This window comes from Gopherus flavomarginatus, chromosome 25 (genome assembly GCF_025201925.1).
Source record: "Gopherus flavomarginatus isolate rGopFla2 chromosome 25, rGopFla2.mat.asm, whole genome shotgun sequence".
NCBI lineage: Eukaryota > Metazoa > Chordata > Testudines > Testudinidae > Gopherus > Gopherus flavomarginatus.
Genome location: NC_066641.1, coordinates 2,338,167 through 2,356,490, shown reverse-complemented (window position 1 = coordinate 2,356,490; position 18,324 = coordinate 2,338,167). Strand labels below are relative to the sequence as shown.

General features: G+C 61.2%; 3 protein-coding genes across 4 annotated transcripts in view; 1 reads left to right on the top strand and 2 right to left on the bottom strand.

Moving 5' to 3' along the window:
• The window catches only part of DCAKD (dephospho-CoA kinase domain containing), a 153,890-nt gene that overhangs the window by 61,072 nt on the left and 74,494 nt on the right, over positions 1–18,324 (bottom strand). The gene's annotated exons all lie outside the window — the stretch shown is intronic.
• Positions 1–18,324, top strand: part of ADAM11 (ADAM metallopeptidase domain 11) — a 672,244-nt gene that overhangs the window by 615,468 nt on the left and 38,452 nt on the right. The window lies entirely within an intron of this gene.
• The window catches only part of PLCD3 (phospholipase C delta 3), a 57,429-nt gene continuing 44,923 nt past the window's right edge, over positions 5,819–18,324 (bottom strand). The window contains exons 7-16 of the mRNA XM_050934931.1: positions 17,305–17,449; positions 16,851–17,003; positions 16,438–16,590; positions 15,143–15,178; positions 14,410–14,569; positions 12,613–12,729; positions 10,388–10,560; positions 8,807–8,939; positions 7,362–7,511; positions 5,819–6,650 (exon numbers count right to left, since the gene is read on the bottom strand). Of these exons, the coding sequence (XP_050790888.1) occupies positions 6,562–6,650; positions 7,362–7,511; positions 8,807–8,939; positions 10,388–10,560; positions 12,613–12,729; positions 14,410–14,569; positions 15,143–15,178; positions 16,438–16,590; positions 16,851–17,003; positions 17,305–17,449 (1,309 nt within the window). The 3' untranslated portion in view covers positions 5,819–6,561. The remainder of the gene's footprint in view (positions 6,651–7,361; positions 7,512–8,806; positions 8,940–10,387; positions 10,561–12,612; positions 12,730–14,409; positions 14,570–15,142; positions 15,179–16,437; positions 16,591–16,850; positions 17,004–17,304; positions 17,450–18,324) is intronic.

Here is an 18,324-nt window from a genome sequence, read left to right as displayed (position 1 = left end):
GCTCTGCCCCAGCTGTGCTTCTGACAGAATAGCTGCCTGGTACATCTTGATGGACAGAAGTGACCCCCCCCACACACACACAGCTGTATGGAGCCATCCCACTCCCCAGCCCTGCTGTTTCCCAGGGAGGGGCTGTGGGTGCTGCAGTTTCCCAGCTGCTCCTGCAATGAGAACAGGGGGTCTCGGGCGTGGGCCCAGATTCTCCGCTACCAGAGCCTGCTGGGGAAGCTGTAGGACAGCCATCTTGGAATGCAATGCCAGCTGCATGTAGGGGGTGAGCTGCCACGTAACCGCTGAAAAGCACGGCTGCAGGAACCGAAGCTGCATCCACGGAACAACCCAACTCTCCAGCACAGGGTGCTCAAAGCCGCAGGCTGTCAGCATGCACCTGTTCTTCGAGCGCTTGCTCATATCGATTCCAATCCAGTGCGCGCCGTGTGCACAGTCACCGGAAGGTTTTTCCCTAGCACTACCCGTCGGGTCAGCTGCGGAGCCCCCTGGAGTCGCGCTTTCATGGCACCGCATACAGGGCCCTGCCGACCTGCCGCCTCTCCAGTTCCTTCCTACCGCCAGTGACGGTCCTTGGAACGTTCCCTCTCTCACTTGGCGAGTGATCCCCCCAGTGGCTTTCGCTTAAAATGTCTTGTAAATAGTTTAGACGTTTGTTTATAGTTGTCGTTTAGACAGATAAGTTATAATGGTTACTGGGGGTTCTCCCCATTTTTTTTCCTTTCCCTTCCCTGGGGCCAGGCCATGCCTCTGTCCCAGGAGTTCAAACCGTGTGGGGTCTGCCCAAAAACCGATGCCCAAAGGCCACCCACACGCAGCCTGTCTTAAGTGCCCGGGTGAGTCCCACCAAACAGACGGGCAAAAACTGCAGAAGTTTCTGTCCGCACACTAAGAAAGGGGCCATAGATTAAAGCTCCTGTTGATGGAGGCAGCTCTGCAACTGCAATCCGAGTCCAGCCCTGGGGATCTGGCACCGCTCCTCTCTGTCAGGCTGCAGCTCGGCAGCTTCAATTAGGGAGGCACAGAAAGACTGACGGGTGCTCCCCCCCTCGAGCGCCAGAGTGTGACAGTAAGGGAGTGTGACCTGTGCCGGGTCACTCCTCTCCAGCGGTGCAACAAGCAGCACCGTCTACTACTGGCCCACAAGCAGGCCCATCAAGTCCGGTGCCAGTGGAAGAGGGACAGGAGGAGGACCTGGACCTTTCTTCTACCCCAGAGACTTTCAAGCCGCCCCTTATAGGCCTGACGGACCCGCATTTGCCAGTCCTGCTTCTTAAGGTTTGTAGTCGGGGGTACTCACTACAGTTTGCAGTCCTCGTGTTCGGCCTATCATCAGCACCTCGGGTGTTAACCAAATGTATGTCAGTCGTGGCCGATTTCCTACGGAAAAGAGATGTCCAGGTCTTCCCGTACCTCGACAACGGGTTAGTGAAGAGCTAGTCCAGGACACACATGGATCAGCAGGTCACCCAGATAAGATCAACCTTTGAATCTTTGGGCCTTTTCCTAAACACTCAAAAGTCAACACTCCCCCCTCCGTAATCAGAGAATAGAGTTCACAGGGGCGGTGCTAGACATGAGACAGTCCAGAGCATTTCTACCTCAGTCCCGCTTTCAGTCCATACATGACATCATACATGACCTCAGACAGATGGCAAGGAATTGCTTGAAACTCCTTGGACACACGGCATTGTGCATGTACGTGGTCCCAACACGCGAGGCTCAGAGTCAGAGCTCTCCAGGCTTGGCTGGGAACTGTGTACCAGCCGAGCAAACAGCTTAGACAAGGTAGTCACTCTTCCACTGAGGGTTCTTGAGTCTCTTCCGTGGTGGCTTGACCCTCGCATGGTGTGTATAGGGGTCACATTCTCCAAACCGCGCCCCTTGGTTACCGGCACATTGAAGTGGGGTGGGGGGCTCACCACGGAACTCAAGGCCTTTGGTCTCTGGGGGAGCTGTTGCTGCACATCAGTGTTGGGGAGCTAAGGGCGGTTTGTCTGGTGTCAGACTTTTCAGCCTCATCTGGAGGGCAAATGCATAACCGACAACACAATGACGTTTTACATCAACAAACAAGGTGGAGCGCGCTCCTCTCCCCTATGTCAGGAAGCCCTGCAGCTCTGGGAGTTCTGTATAACACACTCGATCCTTGTGGAAGTTCCCTACCTGCCCGGATATCGGAACGAGCTAGCAGACCATCTCAGCATATCTTTTCACAACCACCAATAGTTCATTTGCCCGGACATAATAACATCTTCCAACGGTGGGGATTTCCCCAAGTCGACTTGTTTGCCACAAGGAGCAACCAGAAGTGCCTTCAATTCTGCTCCTTCCTGAGCCACAGCCTGGGCTCTCTGGCAAGACGTGTTTCTTCTTCCATGGAGGGACCAGCTATTCTACTCATCCCCGGAGATGCTCTGGAACTGCTCCCCACAAAGCCAGGCAGGACTTTGAGGAGCCTCCTCTCCCTGGGAGCAGACTGTCTCCAGGGCAAGCAGCTCACATGGCTTCACCTCCTGCGTCTCTCCTTGGAGCATTCAGCATATGCCCCTCCGTGCACTTCCCACAGTGAGTCCGCCCAGGCAGGGTCCTGGGGAAGCCACAGGGTCCTGCACCCCTACTTCTCAGTCAGACATGACTCTCAGCCAGCCAGTAAAACAGAGGTTTATTAGATGACAGCAACACAGTCTAAAACAGAGCTTGTAGGTACAGAGAACAGGATCCCTCAGCTGGGTCCATTCTGGGGCCCAGCGAGCCAGACAATCCCGTCTGCCCTCATCCCCAGCCAGCTCCCAACTAAACCCCACCCCCAGGCCTTTGTCTCTTTCCCAGGCCAGGAGGTCACCTGATCTTTGTTCACCTTTAGCCATCCCCTTGCTGGGGGGAAGGGCCCCAGCCATTGTTGCCAGGAGACAGTGTGTCGGCCATTTATGCACGCTGGAAACTTAAGAAATGCATAGGGGAAACTGAGGCACTCACACAGTATTCAGAGGAAACATTAAGAACAGTCCCACTTCATCACACCCTCTCACCCCACTCATCCACAAAGTCCTCCTCAAGATCTGGAGCAACAGGGCCTCAGTTATCCTGGTGGCACCAGCTTGGCCCCGCCAACATTGGTACATCATGTTGCTGGAACTCTCAATGGAGATGCCAATCACCCTTCTGTTAGTTCCGTCCGTGATGTTGAGTGATGAGATCTGGCTCCAGCACCCCAATCTCAAATCTCTCCATCTCGTGGCTTGGAAGCTGTGTGACTAAATCCTCTAGAACGCACATGTTCAGACCCCGTTAGAGAAGTCCTTCTTGGTAGTAGAAAGCCTTCAATCAGGGCTACCTGTTTCGCCAAGTGGAAGCGATTCTCAGTTTGGTATTCGCAGAGCCATATCCCTCTGCCTCAGTCTTCAATTCTCTTTATCTTGGAATACCTGCTTAAGCTGAAACAGCAGGGTCTCACATTCGTCGACAAAGGTTCACCTGGCCTGAAACCGTAACCTGGTGCTCTCAAGGCTGATGGGACCTCCATTCGAGCCCTTAGCAACGTGCTACCTACTCTATCTATCATATAAAGTGGCTTTCCTGGTCACAATAACCTCAACCAGAAAAGTGTCTGAGCTAAAGGCCCTCACATCTAACCCTCCTTATACCACCTTTTACAAGGACAAGGTGCAGCTCCGACCACACCCAGAGTTCCTCCCAAAGGTAGTCTCCAACTTCCATGCCAACCAAGACACAATCCTTCCGGTCTTTTTCCCGAAGCTTCATGCCAACAGCTGTGAGCAGAGGCTCCACTCCCTGGACGTTCGCCGGGCCTTGGCTTTTCATATTGAATGGACAAAACGGTTCCGCAAGTCAAACCCGTTGTTTGTGGTGGACAGGATGATGGGTGTCCTCCCAGAAGAAATCCTCTTGGATCACATCCTGTATCTGGGTATGCTATGACCTTGCCAAGGTTCCTGCCCCTGCTCTGACAGCGCACTCTACCAGAGCTCAGGTCTCTTCGGTGGCCCTTCTCGTCCAGGTCCTGATTCAGGAGAGCTGTAGAGTGGCAACGTGGTCCTCAGTGCACACGTTCACTTCCCATTACGCCAGCACCCCAGGGGCCATGCAGCATTCAGCAGAGCTGTGCTTCAATCAGCCATTCCATGAACTCTGACTCCGCTTGCTAGGTAAGACTTGGGAGTCACCTCATTGGAATCAACATGGGCAAGCACTCGAAGAAGAAATGGCTACTCACCTTCTCGTAACTGTTCTTCCAAACCCACCCACCTTCCCCTCCCTCAGAGTAATCCGGCAAGAAGGAACTGGAGAGGCGGCAGGTTGGCAGGGCCCTATATGCAGCACCATGAAGACGTGACTCCAAGGGGCCCCATAGCCAACCCGATGGGTGCTGCTAGGGGAAAAACCTTCCAGCAGCTGCACATGGTGCACACACCTAATTGGAATGGACGTGAGCAACACATCTCGGACAACAGTTACGAGAAGGTAGGTAACTGTTGCTTTCTGCAGGCACTGACACACTAGCTGATGTACACCCTCGTCTGCACTGAGCATGCTCTGGTCTGGATACCTCCCCTGCCCTGGTAATCCACCTGCTGCACCTCATCATTCACCTACAGCAGCTGTAGCTCCTGGGCACAAATTGTCCATCTGTCTGTCTGTCTGTGCTATTGTCACCCAAATGTCAGCACTTCCCAAGCATAACAGGGAGGTCTAGATCCTAGCTACAGCCCAGGAGAAATACTGATAGCAAACGGGGGAGGGGTCCTGCGGGCAAGGGTGAGTGTAAACCCGCAACCCCTGGCCTGGGCAGCCCTAGATGTTACACGGCCCTAGAGCTGGTAGGAGGATGGAGGATTTTTTCCACAGAAAAATTTGACTTTTCAGCAAAAAATAAAAATCTGAACTATTTCGATTCAGAACTGCAGCTGCAGCACCCCCTGGGACTGGTAGTTTGGTGCCTCAATAGTTCCCAGTCTCCATTAGCCAGGCTCCCTGGTCAGACTACATCCCCCATAGTGCTCCACTTTCCTGGAGCTGTGGTGCATTCTGGGAGATGTAGTGCAGCTGGTGAAGGAAGCCCATAGAGGAGACTGGAGGCAAGAGGCAGCTGAACTACCCCATCCCCGAGGCGCTGCAGTGACCTAACAACAGAACCAGGGGGTTGAATGACCTTTTTCTATTTTTTTTTATTTATTTTTTTTTTTAAACAGAAGCTGGAAGGTTTCCCAGAGGCAGGTACTTTTCATGAAAAATTTAGTTCAGGCAAAACCCCCCTTTCCCTCAGTTTCAGTATCTGTCCCAGCCCTAGACTGCCCATCCTGGGCATGCAGCTTGCAGATTTCCACACATCCTCTCCCCCGAACCCCCCGTCTGCACAGACAGCTGTTACCCATTGGACAGAGGGATAACGAGCCCCATGAGGAGATGGGTCAGTGGCTCTGCTCCGGCCCTGGCTACTGCAAAACGGTTGCTCTGTTCCTACTGTGCTTTCAGCTCCTGGCAAGTGGACGATAGCCTGTTGCTTCTACACCATTGCTGCTGTGATTTGGGTTTGTAGAATGAGAGTTTTAACCATTAAACTGAGCAGGCTCCACCATTTTCTAAACCTCTGTGAACTCCCCCCAGCCCCGGGGTTGGGCAGTGGCTGAGGGCTCCAGCTCCCAGCCCCTGGTAGCTATTGCTCAGATATGGCCATAGGTGGAAGAGGGGCTTTGCCGAACACAGGCTCAGTAGCCTGCCTGACCCTTTGCTGGCGGGGGCCAGGGCCAGGGAGGCAGAGACAGCAGGTGCCATAGGAGGAGTCTGGTAAAATAAACTTTTTATTAATCGCTTTACAATATATTCTACAGCTTGGAACAGGCCCTTGGCTCTAGGACCCACTTTACAAACCACGCAGGTGGCTGTGCTCATGCCTCAGGCCCTGCAGGCCCGCGCAGCTGTCACCAAGCATCAGGCTCAGCTCACAGCACGTAGTGAGGCCGCTCAAGGGTTAACTGGAACGTCTGTTTATCCGTCCGTCCGTCCCGACTCCCCATCAGTGTGGGTAGGCGCGTGTGCCTGGGTGATGCACGGGGGAGCGGGCATGGAGCTAAATCAATGCCAACTAGCTAGAAAAAATGTCCCCCATCTACCCACCTGCTTTACAACTGCCCCTGCCGTAGGATCCTGACCAGTACAAGTCCCTTCCTCGGGCCTGGTTCCGGCAGCGCCCTGGGTAACGGGTGCAGCCCGTGGCCCCGGGGAGGAGCTGGCTGCAGAGGCTGGAGTCCTGGAGGGATTTAGACCTCACCAGGTTACTCTAGGGGGATGGGAACCAAACCAGTCTCCTCTGCTGTTGCAGCAGCTAGGCCCTGGGCACAATAGCTGAAATTGAGCAGACGGCCCATCTCCCCCTGCAGCCCAGCCCCCAGGCGTAGGTCTGGCTGGGCCTCCCCGCACCCAGCCAAGGAGGTTAACGTTCAGCCGGCTCCTCGAGTCCTGCCACAGCTGCCCAGGTGCTGATCTCCCCCGCTCACCACCATCCGGGTGCTGATCCTCGTCCTCGGGCTCTCACATCTTCTTGGTTTTAATGTGCACAAAGAGAGTGGCCGGCGCCAGGGATGCCCCGTCCCTGGAGAGCAGGTGGATGTGACGATACCCTGGGAACAGGGAGGGAGCAGGTGAGGCAGGGAAGCAAACAGCCCCTGGCCCTTTGGTCCCACAGCATCAGTCGGCGCAAAGCTTTGTGCAGTATCTTTCCCCAAACGCTCTTTGCAGTCCACTAAGGAATCGGGTTAGCTGCTGCTGAAATGCAGCCACCTCTGGAGTGGAGCAGGGCACAGCCACACTGCCCGTTGAGAGTAGGAAGGAACGCTGGCGCCCTGGCTGGCACTGGAGGGTAGGGGTGTGGGCAGGCTCCCCTCCCAGCGATGCAAAGAAGAGTTGAGTGCCAGCCAGCCAGCACGGGCAGGGGAAAGGCAGGTCGGGTCCCCCTCCCTGGCCTGAAGGAGGGTGGCTAGCCCCAAAGGAAGCCTGCCAGCAGCCTCTGCTCCGGTCTCCCTGGCAGCTTCTGGAGCGGGGATTGTGTGTCCATGGAGCTGCAGGACACAGAGCCTGATGGTGCCAGGCCTGCAGCAGGAGTCGCTCAGGCTCTGGGCTGGCGGGACTGATGGCACAGGGAGAGGCCTGGTGAGCTGTGGGGTCCCCTCCATTTCTCTACGCATCCCCCAAACCTGCTTTCATGGCCCCTCGCTGCAGCTCCCACACCCCCCATGCAGGGGCCTCTTGCCAGTGCTGCCCCTTGATTGGCAGAACGGGCATCACTGTGCACTCTGCCCCAGGGGGCTGGCCGGCCCCTGCCAGGCACCCACCTTCCCTCAGGCTGACGAAGGGCAGGGTGAACTGCCCCACAAAGTCGTTGCAGGAGGTGGTGTCGTAATCTTCCACCACGAAGCGCACCAAGGCCAGCTCTGGCACCCGCAGCTGGAAGCTGAGAGTCTCATCCCAGCGTGGATTGAACCCTGCAGGGGTGGAGACCGGACGGGGTCACAGATGGGCCAATAGCCCTGTGTGCCCCCAATTCAGGAGGAGCACACGCCGGCACACAGCTGCGCTGGCCCCCACGAGTGGCCAGGTCACATGCCCCTGTGCTAACAGGCTCACCCTGGGCTCCAGCACCAGCGGGGCCCCCTTCGCGCTCTGGGGGCCTCACGTTCAGTCTCTGCAGGTGCCTTCCAGGGTAGCTGCCAGGCCAGGCTCCGGCTCCTGCAGTCTCCCTGTCCCCTAGCTGCTTCTGAGAGAGCTGCAAGGACCCCCCCCCCCCACTGATAATTACAGAATAACCCTGTGAAGTGGGGGGCACCCTCAGCCCCATGGGTGATTTATACCCAAAGCGGGAGGATTTCCAGCCCTTCTCTCCTCGCCAGCTGCTCTTCTCAGATAAATGTCCAGGCCTCTCTGGAATCCTGCCTGTCTTGTGGCAGGGAGTCCCACAGGCTAACCTGGAATGATGTTCATTTCTCAGGGGCATGATCTCCAGCTCATTAACCTGCCTGTTCCAGTGGGGTCCCTTCAATGGGACAGTGGGGCTAGTTCCTACCTCAGGGGATGGGAGGGTGCTGGCCCCCTGGCCCAGGCTTTAAATGACAGACCAAATTGTGCAATGAGACACTTCTGCATTAACCCCGTGTGTGCTGGGCTCAGGCTGGTGCGGCTGGCGTTGAGTCCTGCCCTGTAGCTGTGGCCCCAAATAATTTCTGCTCCTGCCCCCCTGCTCAATCATTGATTTAACAGCAGAGGCGCTGCAGCCTGGTGACTGAAGTCCTTGCTGTCCACAGGGCAGGTAGCACTTCACCCACACACTGCCCCTGCCTTGACCCAGGCAGTGGGGGAAGGCCCCAGCACTAAGAAACAGCCACCTCTGGGGAGAAACACAGGAGCTGACTAGCAGGGCAGGACGGGAGGTGAGGGGTACTATCTCTCTCGCCCTGCAGGGGGCACTGTGGACTCCAGCACTAACAGGAGGGGTGCACGGGGGCGTTAGCACGCTCTAGCGCTCACGCATTCTGCTTCAGGGAGCGGTTCCCTCAGCCAGGCTGACCCCGGAGAGCCCAAGGGCCCCGAATCCCCTCCTGCCCAGGGAGTTCCACAGAGCTCCTTGGGGTGCTGGCCAGCAGAGAACAGCGCCCCCTGCTGAACCACCAGCACCGCAGCCTGCAGCTCTCCGGCTGTCCCGGCAGGGCTCCTCTGCTTAGCTTGTCCAGACCCCAGCCCCAGGGTCCCATGGGCCCAAGGGCTGGGGGCTGCGGCCACTCACCGTTGTTGAGCTTGTACTCAGTCTGTTTACTGGCGCAGTCGGCTCGCACGCCGTGGATCTCCACGCGCACGAAGGGGTCCACGATGGAGCTCTTCTTGTCGTTCAGCTTGGGGAGCTGCTGGGCCGTGATCACCTGCGGGGGGAGGTGGGTTACAGCGGGGGAGGGGACTGACCATGTGGGGGGGGGATGGTCCCCTCACTTGATGCACCATCCCCCTCCCTGGGGAACCTGGAATGGGGCGGCAGCAAAGCTGGCCTAGGCGTGGGGATGGCAACAGGCTGGGCAGTGCCTGGGCCTCCGGCATGGGCAGCTCTGAGCCTGCTGGGACCACGGCCCCTCCCCTGGCACACGCCAGCCATGTGGCATGGGCACCTACACACCACTGCGGCACGCCCACCTGGCACTGCCCCCACAGCCACCCTCACACCCCGCCTCTCGCGGGCCTCACCCCGCTGCAGCACCTACACACCCCTGTGGCACACCCACCTGGCACTGCCCCCACAGCCACCCGCACACCCTGCCCCTCGCGCCCACGCCGGCCCCATCCCACTGCAGTACCTACACACCCCTGGGGCACACCCACCCGGCACTGCCCCCGCAGCCACCTGCATACCCCGTCCCTCGCGCCCACGCGGGCCCCATCCCGCTGCAGTACCTACACACCCCTGCGGCACACCCACCTGGCACTGCCCCCACAGCCACCCGCACACCCCGTCCCTCACGGGCCCCATCCCGCTGCAGTACCTGCACAGCCCTGCGGCACACCCACCTGGCACTGCCCCCACAGCCACCCGCACACCCCGTCCCTCGTGCCCACGCGGGCCCCATCCCGCTGCAGTACCTACACAGCCCTGCGGCACACCCACCCGGCACTGCCCCCGCAGCCACCCGCACACCCCGCCCCTCGCGCCCACACGGGCCCCACCCTGCTGCAGCACCTACGCACCCACCCGGCACTGCCCCCACAGCCACCTGCACACCCCGCCCCTCGCACCCACACGGGCCCCACCCCGCTGCAGTACCTACACACCCCTGCGGCACAGCCACCCGGCACTGCCCCCGCAGCCACCCGCACACCCCACCCCACGCGGGCCCCACCCCGCTGCAGTACCTGCACACCCCTGCGGCACACCCACCCGGCACTGCCCCCGCAGCCACTTGCACACCCCGTCCCTCGAGCCCATGCGGGCCCCACCCCGCTGCAGCACCTACACACCCCTGCGGCACACCCACCCGGCACTGCCCCCGCAGCCACCCGCACACCCCGCCCCTCGCGCCCACGCGGGCCCCACCCTGCTGCAGCACCTACGCACCCACCCGGCACTGCCCCCACAGCCACCTGCACACCCCGCCCCTTGCACCCACACGGGCCCCACCCCGCTGCAGTACCTACACACCCCTGCGGCACAGCCACCCGGCACTGCCCCCGCAGCCACCCGCACACCCCGTCCCTCGTGCCTACGTGGGCCCCACGCCGCTGCAGCACCTGCACACCCCTGCGGCACACCCACCCGGCACTGCCCCCGCAGCCACCCACACACTCCGCCCCTCGCGCCCATGTGGGCCCCACCCCGCTGCACCTTGACCTGCAGGGCGGCTCTGTGGCCGGGCCCTCGTCCGCTCTCGGGGTCGAAGGAGGCCTGGCGGCTCCGCAGGAAGCTGGGCTTGAGCACATAGCCACAGCGCCCGTTCACCAGGAACCGCCCGTGGTTCAGATCCATCTCCCAGCCGGGCGTCTGGAAGTTGAGAGCCACTTGGAAATGAAACACAGAGAACAGGCGGGTTACACAGGCAGGGTCTGGGGAGCCACGTATACGGGTGGGAGTTGGTGGTGCCAGGGCAGGGCAGGGTCTGGGGAGCCACGTACATGGATCGGGGCTGGTGGTGCCAGGGCAGGGGCTGGGGGAGCCACGTACACGGCTGGGGGCTGGCGGTGCCAGGGCAGGGCAGGGTCCAGGGAGTCATGTACACAGGTGGGGGCTGGTGGTGCCAGGGCAGAGTCTGGGAGAGCCACATACACGGCTGGGGGCTGGTGGTGCCAGGGCAGGGGGAGCCATGTACACGGCTGGTGGCTGGCAGTGCTGGGGGGGACAGGGTCTAGGGAGCCATGTACACGGGGGCTGGTGGTGCCAGGGTAGGGTCTAGGGGAGCCACATACATGGCTGGGGGCTGGCGGTGCCAGAGGAAGGCAGGGTCCGGGAGCCACGTACACGGCTGGGGGCTGGCAGTGCCAGGGAAGTGGAAGGGGCAGCCACGTACACGGCTGGGGGCTGGTGGTGCCTAGGGAGGCAGGGTCTGGGGAGCCATGTACACAGCTGGGGGCTGGTGGTCCCAGGGCAGGGTCTGGGGGAGCCATGTACACAGGTGGGGGCTGGTGGTGCCAGGGCAGGGTCTGGGGGAGCCACATACACGGCTGGGGGCTGGCGGTACTGGTGGGGGGCAGGGTCCGGGGAGCCACGTACACGGCTGGGGGCTGGCGGTGCCAGGGAAGTGGGAGGGGCAGCCACGTACACGGCTGGGGGCTGGCGGTGCTGAGGGGGGCAGGGTCTGGGGAGCCATGTACACAGGTGGGGGCTGGTGGTGCCAGGGCAGGGTCTGGGGGAGCCACATACACGGCTGTGGGCTGGCGGTACTGGTGGGGGGCAGGGTCCGGGGAGCCACGTACACGGCTGGGGGCTGGCGGTGCCAGGGAAGTGGGAGGGGCAGCCACGTACACGGCTGGGGGCTGGCGGTGCTGAGGGGGGCAGGGTCTGGGGAGCCATGTACACAGGTGGGGGCTGGTGGTGCCAGGGCAGGGTCTGGGGAAGCCACGTACATGGCCGGGGGCTGGCGGTGCCAGGGAAGTGGGAGGGGCAGCCACGTACAGGCCTGGAGCCATGAGGCCATTCTGGGCCCCGCCCATCACTGCTCAGGAGGGTTGTGTGACCCGCCCAGTGAGAGCGCCAGTCTCCCTGTGTGGGACAAGCACAGCCTGTCGCCATGTGGCCTTTGTGAGGGGCAGCTGCTGCGGCTCATGGCAGGGCCCCATGTCGGTGCCCCAGGCCCTATGCCCAGCAGCTCTCCCGTGAGTCCCCCTGGGCTGGAGGGCTGGTTCTGCACCCACAGGCAACAGGAGGGTGACGTGGAGCAGGGCCCTTGTCCTGGATTGCAGACACATTCGGCACCTCGGGAGCAGGGCCGGCTCCAGGCACCAGCATTCCAAGCAGGTGCTCGGGGCACCAATCTGCAAGGGGCGGCAGTCCCTGTGTGTTTGCACCCAAGCAGCGCGCTGAATTGCCGCAGCATATGGCGGGGGCAGTCTGTGCGCCGTTAGGGCGGCACGTGTGTTTCCGTGGCGGGGGCAATTTGGCAGCAGCTTCTATGTTCAGCTGTCCGTGACGGCGCAGCTTCTGTCTTCCGGCAAAAGACAGAGGCTGCCTCTGAATTGCCGCCGCGGCGGAAATGCACGTGCCATCCTAACGGTTCACGGACTGCCCCCGCCATCCGTGGCAGCAACTCGGCGCGCTGCTTGGCGCAGTGAAAACAGTAGAGCCAGCCCCGCTCGGGAGGCCAGTGACAGGGCCAAGACACTGACCAGGAAGGATCCATGAGAACCAGCAGGTGGCGCCCTTCCCTTAACACCCATCCCAACTCCTGCCCGTGAGGGGCTGTGCCCGGTGCCCCATTCAGCCCCCTCTCCAGTAACCATCAGTGTGACCTTCCTGGGCCCCTCCCCGCCCTGCACAGCGCAAAGGAGCCCAGTATCGGTATTCCCGTGCTACAGATGGGGAAACTGAGGCACAGAGGGGGTGAGCCCACTTCTCACCTAGCTGGCAGCCGGCGTTCCACATCTCCTGGGGGTTGTAGTTTGAGGAGTTCATCTTCAGCCCCAAGGGGTAGATGCGGCTCAGGTGCTGGGCGTTGTACCGGACCAGGCCGTTCCCTGCAGCAGGGGAAAGCAGCTGCCCATTAGTGGGGCTGAGAGTGTGGGTCAGCTCCTCCCCAGGCCACCAGAGCCAGGCATAGTGAGCCCGTATCGCCCAGCTGGGGCTGCTGGCAAGGTCAAGTGACCAGTGATCTTGGGAGCCCAACAGGAGATATCTGAGATTGTGCAGCTGCGAGCGTGAGCTCCTTGGGGCAGGGATCATCTGGGCCCTGTGTCTGTACAGCACCTGACTCAGATGTCACTTAACAATCAGGGGGCCAGTCTTAGGGAAATGCTGAGCCCGAGCCCTCCAGCCCTTTTGGAACGTCTCAGCTGCCAGCTGCAGTGCTGGGCCAGCCCAGTGCCCCGGACAGGTCTCTGCAGGTCCCCTCCTCGCCTTCCCAAGCACAGCTCAGAGCAGAGGGATGAAAAGCATCCCAGGAAGAGGAGAGCTCCCCATGTCATGCCCAGCAGGGAGCCGAGCGCCACTGCAGCAGGGCGGCTCCATGCCCAGACAGTAGGAAGCCTGCTGGGTTCAGTGGGTCCCAGGCCTGCCTGACCCCAGCTCACCGTAACCAGAGCCGGTATAACCCAGCTCCCTCCAGCGTGAGCTCAGTGCAACCCACCCCCATCTAATGCACTGGAGCCCAGCCTGATCCAGCCCTGCCCCGAGGGAGCCCAGCCTGATCCAGCCCCGCCCCAGGGAGCCCAGCATGATCCAGGCCAGCCCTGCCCCAGGGAGCCCAGTGTGATCCAGGCCAGCCCTGCCCCCTGAAGCCCAGCCTGATCCAGCCCTGCCCCCATGGAGCCCAGCATGATCCAGGCTAGCCCTGCCCCCTGGAGCCCAGCCTGATCCAGCCCTGCCCCCATGGAGCCCAGCGTGATCCAGGCCGTCCCCCTGGAGCCCAACCTGATCCAGGTCAGCCCTGCCCCATGGAGCCCAGCCTGATCCAGCCCTGCCACATGGAGCCCAGCCTGATCCAGGCCAGCCCTGCCCCCTGGAGCCCAGCCTGATCCAGGTCAGCCCTTCCCCAGGGAGCCCAGCCTGATCCAGACGAGCCCTGCCCCATGGAGCCCAGTCTGATCCAGGCCAGCCCTGCCCCATGGAGCCCAGCCTGATCCAGGCCAGCCCTGCCCCCTGGAGCCCAGCCTGATCCAGGTCAGCCCTTCCCCAGGGAGCCCAGCCTGATCCAGACGAGCCCTGCCCCATGGAGCCCAGCCTGATCCAGGCCAGCCCTGCCCCATGGAGCCCAGCCTGATCCAGGCCAGCCCTGCCCCCTGGAGCCCAGCCTGATCCAGGTCAGCCCTTCCCCAGGGAGCCCAGCCTGATCCAGACGAGCCCTGCCCCCTGGAGCCCAGCCTGATCCAGCCCTGCCCCATTGAGCCCAGCCTGATCCAGGTCAGCCCTGCCCCAGGGAGCCCAGCCTGATCCAGGTCAGCCCTGCCCCATGGAGCGCAGCCTGATCCAGCCCTGCCCCCTGGAGCCCAGCCTGATCCAGGTCAGCCCTGCCCCATGGAGCGCAGCCTGGCCCAGGGCAGAACACCAAGGATCCAGGCCAGCCCAGCCCAGCCCTCCTGCAATGCCCCTGCCCTGGGGCCCGAGCTTGCCATCTGTACTGAGGCCCCGCACCCACCGGCTGGTTGGAGTCACACTAGGACCTGAAGAACCCAGTCTGCCTGCCTCTCCCCCAACCTTACCCGACTCCTTGAGGAGCTTCCTGGCCTTCCTCTCGCTGAAGGAGCACATCTGGCCGGCCTGCTGGCTCCCGAGCGCCTGCGCCAGGCTCTGGAAGGGCACGGCCTGGCAGTACACCACCAGGTCGGAGAGCTGCTGGCAGAGCTGCGCCGCGTCCTTCGCCTGCCGGGGAGCACGCACCGCAATGGGGTCGCTGCTGCAGCCGCTCTCCCCGGGACGTCCCCCCTTTCAGCACCTCGGGGGCTTAGCTGAGCACCCTCCTGTGTCCTGAACCCGCCCGGGTGGCAAGGGCTGGTGTTACACCCCCCATCCAACATCCCATTGCAGGTGCTGGGCACCCAGCTCCCATCGGCGTCCATGTGAGCACAGGGTGCTGAGCACCTCTCAGGCCAGGCCCCTCTGCGAGAAACCTCAGTGAGCACCACGAGTGGCCCTCGTGCCAGGCCACGGGGCCTTGGGACCCCTGGCACCAGCGTGCAGAGGACTGGGGCCTGCTAGGGGTGAGTCTCCCGGGGGAGGGCGAGGCAGGAGGGGCTCAGCTAGGAGTCAGCAGCCCTCAGTCCTGAGAGATGCCAGGAGGGGGCCAGCCACCCGGCCAGGACAGCAACAGAGCACCGGCCCTAAGATGTGCCAACCCCACCCCAAGGGGCAGCCCCGTACAGCCATACAGTGCGGTGCAAGAGGGGATGGGGTCAGTCCTACCGTCCCACCCACAGACCTGCCGGGAGCGCTCACCTGGAACGGCCTGATCTCCTGCAGCGAATGGGACGACTGGAAGAGAACAGAAAGTGTCGTTTCAGGAGTGGGGGGAGCAGAAACCTGCGGTCTCAGGCCCTGCCCGAGGCGGTGGGATGGGAACACTGCACGCTTTGCCACTGCCCTCACAGCCACTGGTCACCGGCCCTGGGATTCCCTCCACCAGCCACAGCCCCCGGCCAACATGAGCTCCCTTCTCCCCAGCCAGCCTGCACCGCAGCCCCACCCTTTACAACCCTCCCCTGACAGCAGCCAGGTCACCCACCCCTGCGGTGCACAGCTCTCAGCAACCCCGCACAGCACTGGGACAGGGAGCAACAGACTCCAGACGAACCAGCAGGAGGGTGTGGCCTGGCCAGGCCATTAACCTCGCGAACTGGAAACCCCCCTGGCACCTTCTATGGCCCCACGTGCAGGGTCGGTGCAAGGATGTTTCGTGCCCTAGGCGAAACTTCCACCTTGCGCCCTGAGGCCCCACTCCCGCGGCAGCTTCCTCCCCCTGCCCTGCGGCACCTCCCTTGCGGCAACTCCTCACCTCCCACCCTCTGCCCTGAGGCACCCCACCTCCCCGCCCCAGCTCACCCCTGCTCCGAGCACCATGGAGGTGGTGGAGGTGGTGTTACTGCCAGGGCAGAACTCCTCCTTCCCTCTGCCTGCACAAGGGGGCTAGGCCAGCCCGGGCTCTGGAGTGTAGCTATGGTCTGAGAACGGGGCAGCCCCGTGACAGCTCCTGTCAATTTCACCTTCTGCCCAGGGAAATGGTGCAATTGACAAGAACCAGCCAGGCAGGCAGCAACCTGACAGGTTCCTGCGGGTCTCCTGAAAAGGAATTTTTCTGGAAATCTGGCCATGGGGCAGGGGGCAGCTACACACAGGGCAGCTTTCTTGGGAGTATGTGGGTGATGGGGAGTGAGGGAGCTCCCCGTCAAGAGGCAGCGAACGCTCTGTCTATCTCAACACTGACAGGCCAGGGAGACGGCAGCGCACTGGCTGCAAGCCCCTCTGTGCCCTTTTCACGGTGGCTTTGAGATCTCAGGGGTGCTGTCAGCCTGTCCCATGGGGCTGTCGCCCCCCACCCTCCAGCTGAGCTGGGGTCATGCACCAAAGCTGCAGCAGACGCTTTGGCTTCAGTGCCGCACACGATCTCTCTGTGCCCCGGAGACGGACGGCGGGTGCCTGCCTGCTGCAGCAGCACAATCCGCAACACTTGGGGGCAGCCACAAATTCTGGGATCCCGCAGTCCCACGAGGGGCTGGTCCACATTACCCCCTTACCCTCCTGCGCTCCCTCTGCAGCACTCTCTCCTCTTCCTCTTCCTCCTCCTCCTCCTCTTCCTCGTTGGTGTCGGAGAGGAAGCTCATGTTTTCAGGGTCACACACTGGGTCCAACAGCTTCTTCCCTTTCACCAGGATCTTCCCTTTCAGTTGCTGCAGGAGAGGCCAGCCCATGTCAAAGCTCTGCACCCTGCCCAATGCCCTCTCTTCCCAGGGACTGGCTGCCCCACCGTGTGCTCCAAGGTGCCCAGGGGGCAGGGGATGGAGGGAGGCAGTGCCCAGGGATGTCCATGTGATGAAACCATGGAGCTTGGGGCTCTGGGTCCCCTCTCTGAGAATCCTCCCTGCAGAAGTCCATGGGAATGCTGCCGGGGACCCCTCCCCCTCCCATGGGAATTACCAGGGGGTGTTACCTCTGGTGACGGGAGCTCCTTGGGGACCTGCCCATCCAGTGTCTGGGTCAGCAGCATGTCCCCCAAGATGGCCTTCATGTGCCGAACCATGGTCACCTGCTGTTCCAGCCCGCAGTGATTCTCCAGGGACAGGATCACGGGGTACGAGGAGTGCTGGGGAGATAGAGGGGGGGTCAGGGACAGCCCCCTTCCCAGGCAGGCCAGCCTAGGCAGGACGCCGCAATGGGTCCACAGACTGACATCAGCCCCCTGCTATGGGCTGAGCGGGGGAGCCCACGGGCCAAGCTCTGGCCCTACTGATGTCAGGGACAAAACTCCTGCTCATGTGGGTGGGAGCAGGTTCAACTCCATGGCTGGTGGTCACCAGGCAGCTGGGGACAGAGGGGCAAGAAGCACATTGGTGCAAACTCCAGTCCCCTCCTGCTGCCCTCAGCCCACCGACTGTGGTGCTCACCTTGAAGGCGTAGTCCCGGATGATCTCGATGACATCCCTGAAGAGGATCTTGGAGGTCAGGGTGTGGCCATGGTAGATGATGGGCTCCCCATTGGAGCCCTCCCAGCAGTCCAGCTCCACGCAGCGGCAGCCCTCCATGAACGCCCTGACGGGGATGGCACGGTTCAGCCAGGGACTGGCACAGCGAACTGCGACCTTGTGTCCTTAGTACGAGTCCAGAGACTCCAGCACAGCTGGGCCCCTGAGCCTCCCCAGGCAGCCCTGGCCTGGCCCTGCCCTGGGGTCATCATGCTCTCCCAGAGAATGGCTTCCGCAGAGGCAGTGCAGTTCAGCTGTTAGCACGGAGCTACGGAGGGGCCCTGACCCTCCATCGACATCCTGCTTTACCCTGCGGGGAGCCTGGTGCAGGACACAGCTCAGAGCAGTCTCAGTATGGCGAGGTTTTCCCTGTATTCAGTTTTCTTAGATACAGACTGGCGTGTTTTATTTTATTTTACTTGGCAATTCATTTTGTTCTGTTTCTTACGACTTGGAACCACTTAAATCCTACTTTCTGTATCTAATAACATCACTTTTTACTTATTAATTAACTCAGAGTATGTGTTAATACCTTGGGGAGCAAACAGCTGTGCATCTCTCTCTATCAGTGTTGTAGAGGGCGAACAATTGATGAGTTTACCCTGTATAAGCTTTATACAGGGTAAAACGGATTTATTTGGGTTTAGACCCCATTGGGAGTGTTAAAGGCAGGAACACTTCTGTAAGTTGCTTTCAGTTAAACCTACAGCTGTTAGGGGACGTGGTTCAGACCTGGGTCTGAGTATGCAGCCGGGTAGTGGGTCTGGCTCAAACCAGGCAGGGCACTGAAGTCCTAAGCTGCCGGGGCAGGAAAGCAGGGGCAGAAGTAGTCTTGGCACATCACTTGGCAGCCCCAAGGGGGTTACTATGATTCAACCCGTCACAACAAGTCATCCAGATCTTCCTGTGGGATATCCCAGTCCTTCTCTGTGTTAGCAATAC